The sequence below is a fragment of the Gymnodraco acuticeps genome, unplaced genomic scaffold (assembly GCF_902827175.1).
Source record: "Gymnodraco acuticeps unplaced genomic scaffold, fGymAcu1.1, whole genome shotgun sequence".
In the NCBI taxonomy this organism is placed as follows: domain Eukaryota; kingdom Metazoa; phylum Chordata; class Actinopteri; order Perciformes; family Bathydraconidae; genus Gymnodraco; species Gymnodraco acuticeps.
Genome location: NW_022991735.1, coordinates 36,273 through 48,712, shown reverse-complemented (window position 1 = coordinate 48,712; position 12,440 = coordinate 36,273). Strand labels below are relative to the sequence as shown.

The following is a 12,440-nucleotide window of genomic DNA, read 5'->3' as shown; positions in this document are numbered from 1 at the left end:
TACATAGTTTCAAAAATGGGTGTCACTCAAGTAGTAGAGTCCAAAATGACGATGAGCCAAATCCATCCAAATGTTAACGGACATTAAACATGGAAGTTAAGGAGACATCCCCCCATGATTAATAATCAATTATTAATCTGGGTCAGGTTATCCATATATTGCAACGTGGCAGGGGATGCTTCATGTTGAATAAACAAAAATACTACATTATTTTCTCGGGCACAAATGGCACACTGAAAACACAGAAACATTACTTTAATCGAATGTATTATGTCAATGAATTTCACATAACTGTATTAGGTTAGTTAAAAGCAATAATATTAACTTGAACCTAATATTGTGTATTTTGTATCACCAGGCCCAGACTCGGGGCGTTGCTCCACAGAGTTGTCGCGGTCGGTATGCTCTACCTGATCGTCTCTATCATTGGGGGGATCCTAAAAGTCAACGCTGTAAGTCACAAAAAAGTGTGTGTGTGTGTGCATGTGCTTTTGTGTGTTCGCATGTGTAACCTGTATTTCTCCAGGATCGAGGCGACAACATCCGACCTACACTGTTGTGTGAAATAGTGATGGCCTTCACTGACTCCTGTATTGTCTGGTGGATATCCTTTAACATGTGTAAAAAACACACACACACACACACACACACACACACACACACACACACACACACACACACACACACACAATTTTGTCTTAGTTGTTCCATGATCAGTTATTTATTTATTAAAAGCTTAAAATGACACAAATGATTTTCTACCATAAGTAAATAAATTGAACTATGATTTATGAATAAAACAAAAATGATATCATTTAAAATATTCAGATCTTAGTTCAGAGGGTAACACCCTTTTTTTTTACATAACTGTCTATAATCATTGTCTGTTATTTTAGTGTTCGAGTGAACAGTAAGCACTACGTTTGTGCCTTGGATTCAGCCCCAACAAGGGCATGGAAAGGCATCGAAGGAGGTTGTGCTGAGAGAAAGTAAATGAATACTTTTATAACCTCCTAAATAATGTTGTGCATTAACTATAATAATTACTGTTCAACAGCCATCATCAACAGAAACAAAAGTTGAACACTTATACACTTATATACACAAACCTTTTTTTTGTGTGATGCGTCTTCATTTTCCTTTTTTTTTGTGTGGTCACCTCTCTTTGCCTATTCTCAGCTCCCTCGTCTTCTCTTTCACCCTCTTTTCTTTCCACATCCTGCTCCTTTATCCACCTACTCTCCCTCTTTTGTTTGAAATGTTTTTCCCCTTTCCACCTCTGTCATTCTTTTCTTCCCCTGTAGGCCAAAGGTGATGTAGTTCTCCTGGCTGCTATTGCCCTGGCTGTGCTCGACTCTGCCCTCTGTTGGTGGATATCTTGCACCTTCCCCTCTTTTAATACAACTACACTTTTCCCCCTCTCTCTCGTTTTAATTTGTCCTTTTTGCCTTCTTAGTATGGTGGCACACTAAATGCTAATATCAAGTTTTAACATGAACAATTTGAATATACAGCTCTGGAAAAAATAAAAATAAACCACTCAATGTGTCTTAAATCTCAATCTCTACATGTATGGCAGCCATTCCATCAGTAATTTATAATATAAATTAAATATTTTACTCAAACACATACTTATAAATAGTAAAACCTGAGAAACTGATAATGCTTCAATGGTCTCTTAATTTTTTTCAGAGCTGTATATTTGGCTGTATTTTACTGATAATTGACAGTCTATTAGCATTTAGAAAATGCTGCAAAGGTATTGAAACAAGTTTATATATTCAATGTGCATGTGTTGAAGAAAAAACATTCTTTGACCTAACAAGTCTTATTCTACAGTCCTTAATCAGTCAGAAAATGGTAGACACAATATTCTTAAACAGGACATTGGAACCAGAATCCAGCAGTAGAGTGTATTTTACCGGTGATTGTTGTTCCTTGACTGTGTTCACATCTTCGTGAGTCTGGCCCAAACGATGAAGCTGCTGAAGCTGAGGAGGAACACGGTGAAGCTGTCTCTCTACAGACACTTCACCAACACGCTCATCTTCGCCGTCATCGGTACGGAACATACTCTTTAAAGTGGTCTTTAACACCTGCTGAAAACAGACGTTGTGTATCTGAAGCTTGTGTGTTTGTGTGTTTTACAGCATCTGTCATCTTCACCATTTGGGCCTTCACAACTTTGAAGAGTGATACTTGTCATTCTGTGAGTACTTAAAGCTTTACTATAAACTGTGACCTTTAAAAAAACAAAAAAAACAGGAATTTTCAGTGTTAAACCTGCCCATAAAATCTTGTTGCATTTGTATAATCCATGAATTTCACTGAAATTAATTAAGTTAAATTAACATTAATATACAACAACAACAAAAAGTCTCTAGATATCCGTTGCAGCTGCTTGAGTCAAGATCAATGGCTATATGCCTTATATCAAAAGCTGTTGCGGGCCATGCATTTCACACCTAGGCCTTCAGTAATAATAATTAATACTGTACAGAAACGCATATCTAATGTAACGAGAATGAAAGCTGTTACTAAAGAAAATGCAACAAGTCTCCTTTCACTGCAGCCACAGCTGCGCCACACACATCATCTCTAGCAGAACTGCATCAATATTTACTTAATAAAATGACAAGAAAATATAAAAAATGTAAATAAAAGTCATTATAGCTGATACTCACCAATACGTTTGATTATTTATACACAAAATCCATCCTCGTTTCTTTCTTAAAGAAGAGTTCAATCAGTCTGTTGTACAGATTATCTTAGTGTTTCAGTTCCAATAACAAGTCCTGTTCTATCGCCATGGAGGCTAATGCATAGTCATCCCCTTTAAAAGCAGAGGTGGCCTCTTGTTTCCGGTCTAGAAAATGTTATGTTCTAATGCCCCTCTTGGGATGTGCTTTGAGCTGTTAAAGATGACATCAAGCAATAATGATTCAGACTGTAGTTACTATGAGCCTGTTTTTTTTAATGAAAAATGGTTTAGATATATTGACTAGAACTTTTGCATCTATGCTGACAGGGTTATTAAAAACATAACATGTTTATAAAAAAACAAAACAGTGGCACTTCACCAAAGATGCAGAATTAACTTGGTTGGTGGACAAAAATCTTACTTCCAATCTATTAGCTACTGGCATATTTTAACAGTATTTGGATGATAGATGGTGCTAATTATCCCAATCTCATCTAAACGTATTCCCTGGAAAGAAATGTATAAACGTTATCCTCGAGGTATTTGGGTCATTTTGCGATTTATCATTAGTAGGTTTAGTGTATTAGTAAGTCAAGTGTATTTTAATCAACTTAAAACACTGGAATCACTTAAAATGTGCATTTTGCATTTGTGCATTTGTTGATATTTCAGCATTAATACACAGATCAAGAGCAGAGAAATATTTGTTGTTCCTGAAAATCAAGATTTTTGAAGTGCTTTCATTCTGATCTCTCTCTTTGTGCCTGCAGGACTGGAGGGAGCTGTGGATAGAAGACGCGTTCTGGCCCTTCTTGTTCTCCATCATCCTATTGGTCATCATGTTCCTATGGCGACCATCAGCCAATAACCAGAGGTAAGAAGGATGTCAAGAATGTTTTTATTTGTTTCTCTTTTTAATGGTAAAGATAATCCACTTCCTTTTTTCCTCTGTGTATCAGGTACGCCTATAGTCCTCTGTTCGATGAAGAGAGTGAGGAAGAGGAGCAGGAGCCCATGGCGAACGAGGCTTTCGGTAACAAATATTCGTCCTTTACTCCCTTGCTTCCTCTTTTCTCTATCCTGTTGCCTCCTTTCTTCCCTTCCTGAGTTTTTCTTTTGCCTCTACCACATTAGTTGATTTAAATGCCAAATTAAACTTAATGCGGCCAAACCAATACATGATCCGCTTTTACTGAAATATGCATCATAGAAAGTTATACCTCTTAGTTAATTACTTCCTGACTTACATATTTTTGTATCTCTGTTTTAATTCCTGTGTCTCCAGAAGGGATGAAATTGAGGGGCATAAAAAACGAAACCAACGGAACACCCAAAGCCAACAAAGTGGTGAGTAAAACATAAACAGCAGCTGCCATTTTTTTCAAATGTGTGTCTGGCCACAACCTTTTTTCTTTTAAATTCTCTATTTCCAAACTAATTTGATGTTAGTAGTAGTTCCAGTTTAACAACAGTTTGCCTCAATTGTAAGTATTTTTTCTAGGGCTGTCAGTCGATTAAAATAGTTAATCGCGATTAATCGCAAATTAATCGCACATTTTTTATCTGTTCTAAATGTACCTTAGAGGAATATTTTTCAAGTTTTTAATACTCTTATCAACATATGAGTGGACAAATATGCTTTATGCTAATGTTTATTATCATTTGAACAATGACAAACAAATATTCGCCTCAATTCAACCTGGAACCTCTCATACAATAATACAATACAAAGTGTGTGTGTGTGTGTGTGTGTGTGTGTGTGTGTGTGTGTGTGTGTGTGTGTGTGTGTGTGTGTGTGTGTGTGTGTGTGTGTGTGTGTGTGTGTGTGTGTGTGTGTGTGTGTGTGTGTGTGTGTGTGTGTGTGTGTGTGTGTGTGTGTGTGTGTGTGTGTGTGTGTGTGTGTGTGTGGTGTGTGTGTGTGTGTGTGGTGTGTGTGTGTTGTGTGTGTGTGTGTGTGTGTGTGTGTGTGTGTGTGTGTGTGGTGTGTGTGTGTGTGTGTGTGTGTGTGATTGTGTTGTGCGTAGTGTGGGTGTGTGGGTGTGTGTGTGTGTAGTGGTGTGTGTGTGTGGTGCTGTGTGTGTGTGTGCGCATCGTTGGAGCTATGTGCAATTCCAAGGCATATGCTCGAACGGGGAGCTGCCTGGACGCTGCATCATGTTGCGCACTATCCGTGCTGACTGTTTCGTACAATGTCCCACTGTCTGGCTTCCTGCATAAAGTCGAAGTTGCTCGGCGCAGTTGTCGGCGAAGAATGTCGCTCCTCTGTTTTTCTTTAAACACTCCTTATCCGTTAGCGCGGCTAGCTAGCACCAGATGCTAACAACAACAATACACGTAAGTCTCTCTCCTCCTCGCTCGCATCAGGCCACACATACACACAAACCCTCCCGGTCCTCCCAATAGCCAGTCGGTGCCTGCCGGTGAGCGTGGAAGTGTGGTCTGCCGCAAGCGGGCGGCAGGAGCGGGGCTGTCAGCATCAGCTTGTAGATGGTATTTTAAACTCGATGCGCTCTGAAACTACGGGGCGGCCGAGGACAAAAAATACACATGCGTTAAAATAATTAGTGGCGTTAATTTTTTTTTGCGTTATTAACGCGTTAACTTGACAGCCCTTTTTTTCTCAACACTGTTGTACATGTGCAGGAGCTGAGATGGAAGGTTCCCTGAGTGATATTGGGATCATTTGGTAGTTTCACTTAAAGGACAGATATATATTCCTTGAACATACCAGGTGGTTGTGCTGGCATGAAAAATCTCTTACTGTTACAACCCTACAACATGTCTGAGTGCACAGTAGTGTTAGATACAGAACAGCGTGGATGTCTGTGTCAGGAAATATCCCAGTTTCACAGTATAACATAGTTATCATTATCACCAATTACAATGACCCTTGAACTACGTTTTTTGTCTGTACAACTCACACACGAAGGTCAGCCCCCCCCCCCCCACCCCCCCCTCACAGTTTATCTTTTGGTTTATACTTTGCAGCTCCTTTTTTTTGCAATCTTGATAATCCCTGGTTTGTTTTTGGGATATTCCACATTGCAAATGTTATTTCTCGGTGAGGGATGGAGATCAGTACAATACAAAGAAGTAAATGTTATGATGACTGCAATACGGCGTCATATTGTGATACCGTTCACACATGTTTTTCCTGTGCTTTCGGCCCATGTGACCATCAATTGAGATTCTCGAGGGTGGGTCGCATGGACAAAAGAACGAGATGTAGATAATGAAATGTATCTTAATGGGTATTTATTTCAGATTCTCAACACTAGGGCTAGTGGTTTGGATTGACATCATTTGTGTTTATATTTGTCCAGGATGGAAAGAAACAATTTCTCTATGACAGGACACATTTTTGAAAATAAAGATAAATTAGATTATTGTATTAACTATTTTAAGTTTATACCGTTTATTTAAATTTTAAAAGATAATTAAATGAAAAAGGTTAAGGTCATTCTGACTATAACAACCATTCAGCATATTACAGTCATGCTACCTCCATTCAGCATATTCAGCACTCTGCTTCATCCAGAGTGAAACAAAGCCCTAAAACAACTGTTGGTGCCACATGCAATATCATCTTTTTTACATTAAATCAGCTTAACACCACTTTGTTGTTTTTCCAGGATGAGGATCTAAAATGGGTCGAAGAGAACATCCCGACATCTTTGGCAGATGTGTAAGTCTTCATCAGCGCGACATCAGTATCTTGGCTATGATAATTATGCATCATAAATGAATGTTTCTTAAATGTTATGCTTTTCCTTCCTTCTCACAGTGCATTACCCCCCCTGCTGGACTCTGATGAGGTAAGGCTTTTACACGTCATTACTAAACTATGATGAATCACACACAGAAAAGGAAATGAGATTCAAAATCAACTTTATAGATCCTGTTTCAAAGTTGAAGTCGTTTAAAAATATACAGCAACCAAAAACAGAAGAAGTAATGTCAGTATGGTGCATTTACTGACTAGTAAGCAGGTAACTGTAAACTTTGATTAAGAACGTTTAGATAAGTTGTCAACAGTATTATTCTGCCCCCTGGGCACGTAGCAATGATGTACACATCGCCAGATAGTTAAACATTTTATTGTAGTAATCTTGTGAAACTGAAAGTAAAAACTACAAAGCAGTTACAAAATATAAACATAAATGAAATCTATAAACATAGATAAATCATAACAATGCCTCTCCAAGGTCTACATGAGCAGATGGAGCCGGATGTAAGAGGAGGTATAACATGTGGCTCTCTGTCACTACCCGATCTGCATCCCTGCCCTATCTGTACTGCGCATGTGCGAGATGGTCCGCCATATTGGACAACTCCATACAACAACCCAACTAGGACACTTGACACAGTGGCTTTTGGCAAAGCACAAAAAGAAAACTCAAAAAACCGAGAGAGATGAGTTATTGTTATTACAACGTGACTTCACTATTATTTAACAACTCTTTTTATTGGGTTCTTTTATTTGGGGTTAAGTACATTGTCAGAATACGTGAGAAATGGATTTAACTTCTGTTAGTAAAATCCATATATGCCATACATTTGTGCATACATTCACAGTATATATTTATTCAGTATGATAGCTGTCTAACAGAAGTTAAATCAATTTCTCACTTATTCTGACAATGTACTTAACCCCAAATAGAAGAACCCAATAAAAACTGTGTCAAGTGTCCTAGTTGGGTTGCCGTACGGAGTTGTCCAATATGGCGGACCATCTCTTACATGCACACTGCAGATAGGGCAGGGATGCAGATCGGGTAGTGACTGTGGGTGTTTCTCAATCTCGAGTAAAGCTGCTCCAGAGCCACTATTTACTTAAAATCCCCACAATGCTTTGCGCACGGACCAATTTCCCCAAATCTGTGGCGGAAAATGTAAGGCGGGGCCTCTCATATGACGCACACCTACACACTTGCTCGCCTGTTCCACTCTTCGTTTTCCGAATGCCAGGAAGTATTCTTGCCTCGCCTCTGAAACAAGACGCTCAGAAGACATGTGCTACCAAGCAAGCGTACTCGACATTGAGAAACACCCATGGATGTATAATAATAACTGGATACAGCGTGGGAGGCGGGGCCTCATTCATTCCTATGAGAGTTGCTCATTATCGCATGATGATAAAATGGCCCAACTTTTGAGAGAGTGAAACGTCACAGATTACCCGGCATGCCTGAGAAGTACCCGTATGTGCACTCATAGAGCATGCGCAACTTTAACCAAAATGCTCGTTCACGTCAAGCACGTCAATTTGCGTACACGTAACAGCACCGCGCGTTCATGACAGCATGGTAATGATTTGTTATTATGATGGATTTGATATTAACGAGGCGGCAGTTAGCAGCTAGCGGCTAGCTAGTAATGATGCTAATGTACACATCAATCGTTATGTACTTATATTACGCTGTAACAGGATCTAGTGATATCCAACAGAGCTTCATTTAGCATGAAAGAATGATTGCACTGTATATATATATATATATATATATATATATATATATATATATATATATATATATATATATATATATATATATATATATATATTAGGGCTGTCAAACGATTAAAAAATGTAATCAGATTAATCACAGCTTAAAAATGTATTAATCATGATTAATCACCATTCGAACTATGTCCAAAATATGCCATTTATTTATGCATATTGTTGTGGGAATGGAAAGATAAATGAAAGAAGGCGGATATATCCATTTAACATACAGTATCTATGTTTATTATAACATTTTTTTGCGTGTCAAAATGAAAGACAACCCACACACCTATCAATCATCAAACCGTGGGGAGTACTTTGTGACCACAGAGTGTGAACGTTGTGATCAGCTGTTTTAGCGCAGTTCTCCAGTGAAGGGAGGAGTCTCCCTCCGTAGCCGGTTGGCATAGTTTTGGCACAATTCCGTTGTACAGCCCGACGTTAACAGCAGCCCTGTCTGTGCACACGGAGACCGACTCTGTCGTCCGGTGATCTAACCGCCTTCTGGAAAAGCTTCACAAGTACGTCGGTACGCAAATGCGCTTTGTGACACAAGTGACGGTACGCATTTCAGATTACGCACATAACCTGCGTACCAGTTATGTGCACCCCTGTACTACAGCAAACGTATTCTCCGTCGGGACTTCCTGCAACAACACCACGCGGTTATCAAAGATGTTCTATTGAGAAGACGATCACTACGTGACAAAAGTTTTCAAAACCGTGGCTACTGAAATCAATCTTACTAACTGCTGTCTGTGCAATTTACGAGTTGGCACTGGCAGACTTTATTTTGCTTCTTTTAACATCATTTTTCATGGTGGGGCTAAGCCATTTCTTGGTATGGGTGTAGCCTACCCCAGCCATACCCTGGCGCTGCCACTGGTGGCACGTATGGGGCGGGGCATTCTGCACATGCGTTAAATGCGTTAAATATTTTAACGCAATTAATTCAAAAAATTAATTACTGCCGTTAACGCGATAATTTTGACAGCACTAATATATATATATATATATACAGTGCAATAAGCTTCTTAGTGCAATAATAAGCTACAGGGACGTTAATCTACCGTCGGTAATATTAACTTTATTTAATACCACATTTACAGTATAAGATTTAATCATACAGCCCATGTAGTATAATATTTTACAAATGATGAATTACAGCAAACATGTGCAATATATCCATTATTACAGCTCCGTGGGATGGCAGTAAGGCGATATGGTCCGTTGTTATTGTGCATCCATGGGTAAAGATAAACGCATGTATTGCTGAACACGTAACATGAACCTGCCGGGCGGCGCGGTCCCGTGGGTTAGATGCGCATTCATAATACAGAGGGAAATAACTCTCAGAATAACGTTATTAGCAAATGTTTACAACTTGAGGAACGAATGTTTTTAATAAGGGCTATACAAGTGTTCATACTGGGTTGTTTATTTAGTTTAAAAAAAATTATCCAACGATTTACAGACCACTCTTTCTCCATGTAAGTCAATGGGAAAAAGTGTTTCCGGGCCTGGCAACCAAACGGAAGTGTAGTACCGCCGTTTGGCCACCACAAATATTTTCATCTGAGTCAGGCGCACTTCCTGGGGGCTTGGAAACACCCCGGTTGCATTCCGATAATCCAAAAATCAGCTCCTAAATTCTAACCCTATCTCCTATTCCTTGACCTCTGAGTGAAACATCACGGGGTTAAGGGATAGTGGATAGGATAATTCAAAAGGACTTAGGAGAAGAGACTGCGGTACTTTAGAGAATCCGACTGCACTTTCACTATCCGACGTGTTTATGATGCGCCAGCGGACGTCATGAATGTGCGTCTGCTGCTGTGGGGAAACTATGGAAACTAAAGTTTTCTATACAGCGGACTACAACATGGATGTTTAATAAGAACGAGGGGCTACTGTAAACTCATCTAGAGACTCTGCACCGTGCTCTGATGCTGTTGCTTTGCTTTATGAACGTGAACAACAGAGAAACATATTCTTCATGACCAAAGTTGGAATTGAAATAAAAAAGGAAAGTGAAACTTATGCTCGTCACCCTCTCCCTCCGGTCCACATTAATACAAATGATCCCAATACGTATGATTGTATGAACTATGAAAATATCTTAAAATCAATACAAATGTATTTATTATAAACGTTAGTCTTTAACATCTATCACTGTGTATATCACCATTCAAACATCTTTTAAAAGTTGAACAAACCCCACACAGCTCAGTAAAGACTGTGAGATGTTGACTTTATTTGATCATTTCAGTAAAAACTAACGTTCATATTTCTCTTTTTGATTATAATACTGATGAACATTCAAAACAAAGTACTTTGGCAACTTACCACATACGTTTTAAAATGCTTAATAAGCACCGTAACTTTCATGATATCATTTCTCGGTCATAATCGTTTGTTTCCGTGACTGTTGAGTGACGGCAAATGCTGCGGCTGCAATGCATTGTGGGGCAGCATTTTCTCCTCTCCTTTCGGTTAGGGAGGTCCAGTGGTTCCTAAGCTAAAGGAGGTTATAAAGGAAGTTTGAAACCTTCTTTCCTTTCATTTGGAGAATTGGAACGACACTTATCATGGCTGCCACTGACGTACTTCCGGGTCATTTCACTCCATTAGGAAGGTTCCTAAGCTAAATGGACTATTGGAACGCAACCCCCCACTCTCTAGCTTGTCTGTCAGAAAAACATGGCCGCTGACCTTTCAACTCAGTCATGTGACTATGTGATGTGACCTCTACTGGCCAATGAAAACACAAACAGCCAAAAATAGCATGCATATGCTGCAATCAAGCCAATTGCCTCTAGGATGTGCTATAACAGCAAAACCGAAACTTACATGTAACGTGACAAGTATAGCAAGTATTACCTGTAGGCTATGCTGGTCAAATATCTTACAGAATGTCCTTCATTTATCCTCCATGGTAAAAGCATTTCCCATCTAGTTTAATGTCATGCTCAGATCAATATTAAGAATTTGAGGAAAGCATCTTCAGCTCTTGCAAAAATATGATGCCAAGTACAAAGTTTAAATGATGTCACCAGAAGGGATGAAAAAAAAGAAGTATATAAAATCATAGATGTTGTTTTCTACAATCCGTTTTTAATCATTTCATGTTTTACAAAATACATCTTGAAAATCTCCACAAGATTGATACACACACACACACACACACACACACACACACACACACACACACACACACACACACACTTGTTTATCATATTTGTAGTTCTTATTGTCAGCAGCAGGGGGTGGCATACCATCAAGGCAGAGCAGTTGTTGCTACGGTTACATCACACTGTTGTTATCCTTCTCCCTGTTGTCATGGCGAGCAGAACAATGTGATTGCAACATGCTTGTGTGTGTGTTATTGTCTTTATTATTTGATGTTCTGTCACAATCTCTCTCAACCATCTCCAAATTATTTACTCTTTCATCTCCGAGCTGAACCTTTTAAAGTGATCCATCAATCAACAAAGTGCCTCTCAAGCAGAATCAATTTCTTATGTAAGCTTCTGTATGAACACTGATAGATTTTAAAGTCCATATTAAGTACTTGCTCTATGGAATTACATTTTATAGGGTTCCTGTTGTAAGACATGAAGCAGGGAACAGAGAAAGCTTTGGCTCTGGTTTAAATATGACTTCCTTAGATCTGTGAGCTGTAATTATTGTGCTTTGCATCAGGATCCTACTATTAAATGGCTACACACTAAATAAACCAAGGACTTGATTCCCCATATTGATTAAAAACATTTGTATTAGTTTAAAAATGATGGGATTGCTTCCGCTAAGTAAATAAAACGTGTACCAGCGTCACCGTGTACTTATCTCCTTCTGCTGCTCCCGTTAGCCATCATGAATCTAAAGTGTCATGATCTCAATAAATAAAAAATGAATATTCAAAAAGGATTTTAGTTTGTTTTCTGATGGAGGAAACTAATGTTTGAGCAGACTTTTTTCTGCTGATTGATATGACTGCACACACTCCCTTGATCCTCCTGAGCAACGGTCTGTTAGCGAAAATGTGCAGAACGCTGGTATGTCCAATTGGATCAATCAGTGTCAAATATTCAACTAAGCCGTGTAATAATAAAGGCTGTTATATTAATTATGCATTTTAAACTGTTTCATAATATGTAAGTGAACAATGCATACATTTTTCTTTGAACCCTTATGTTGTGCTCGGGTCTCCCGTGACCCGTTTCAAGTTAAAATTAT

The 12,440-nt window shown here is 38.9% G+C and overlaps 1 protein-coding gene across 1 annotated transcript in view; it reads left to right on the top strand.

The window, feature by feature from the left end:
- The window catches only part of zgc:162698 (uncharacterized protein LOC560165 homolog), a 30,204-nt gene that overhangs the window by 15,522 nt on the left and 2,242 nt on the right, over nt 1–12,440 (top strand). Inside the window, exons 11-19 of the mRNA XM_034199068.1 lie at nt 359–452; nt 527–604; nt 1,953–2,061; nt 2,151–2,209; nt 3,472–3,575; nt 3,661–3,734; nt 3,987–4,048; nt 6,334–6,386; nt 6,486–6,516. Coding sequence (XP_034054959.1) covers nt 359–452; nt 527–604; nt 1,953–2,061; nt 2,151–2,209; nt 3,472–3,575; nt 3,661–3,734; nt 3,987–4,048; nt 6,334–6,386; nt 6,486–6,516 — 664 coding nt within the window. The remainder of the gene's footprint in view (nt 1–358; nt 453–526; nt 605–1,952; nt 2,062–2,150; nt 2,210–3,471; nt 3,576–3,660; nt 3,735–3,986; nt 4,049–6,333; nt 6,387–6,485; nt 6,517–12,440) is intronic.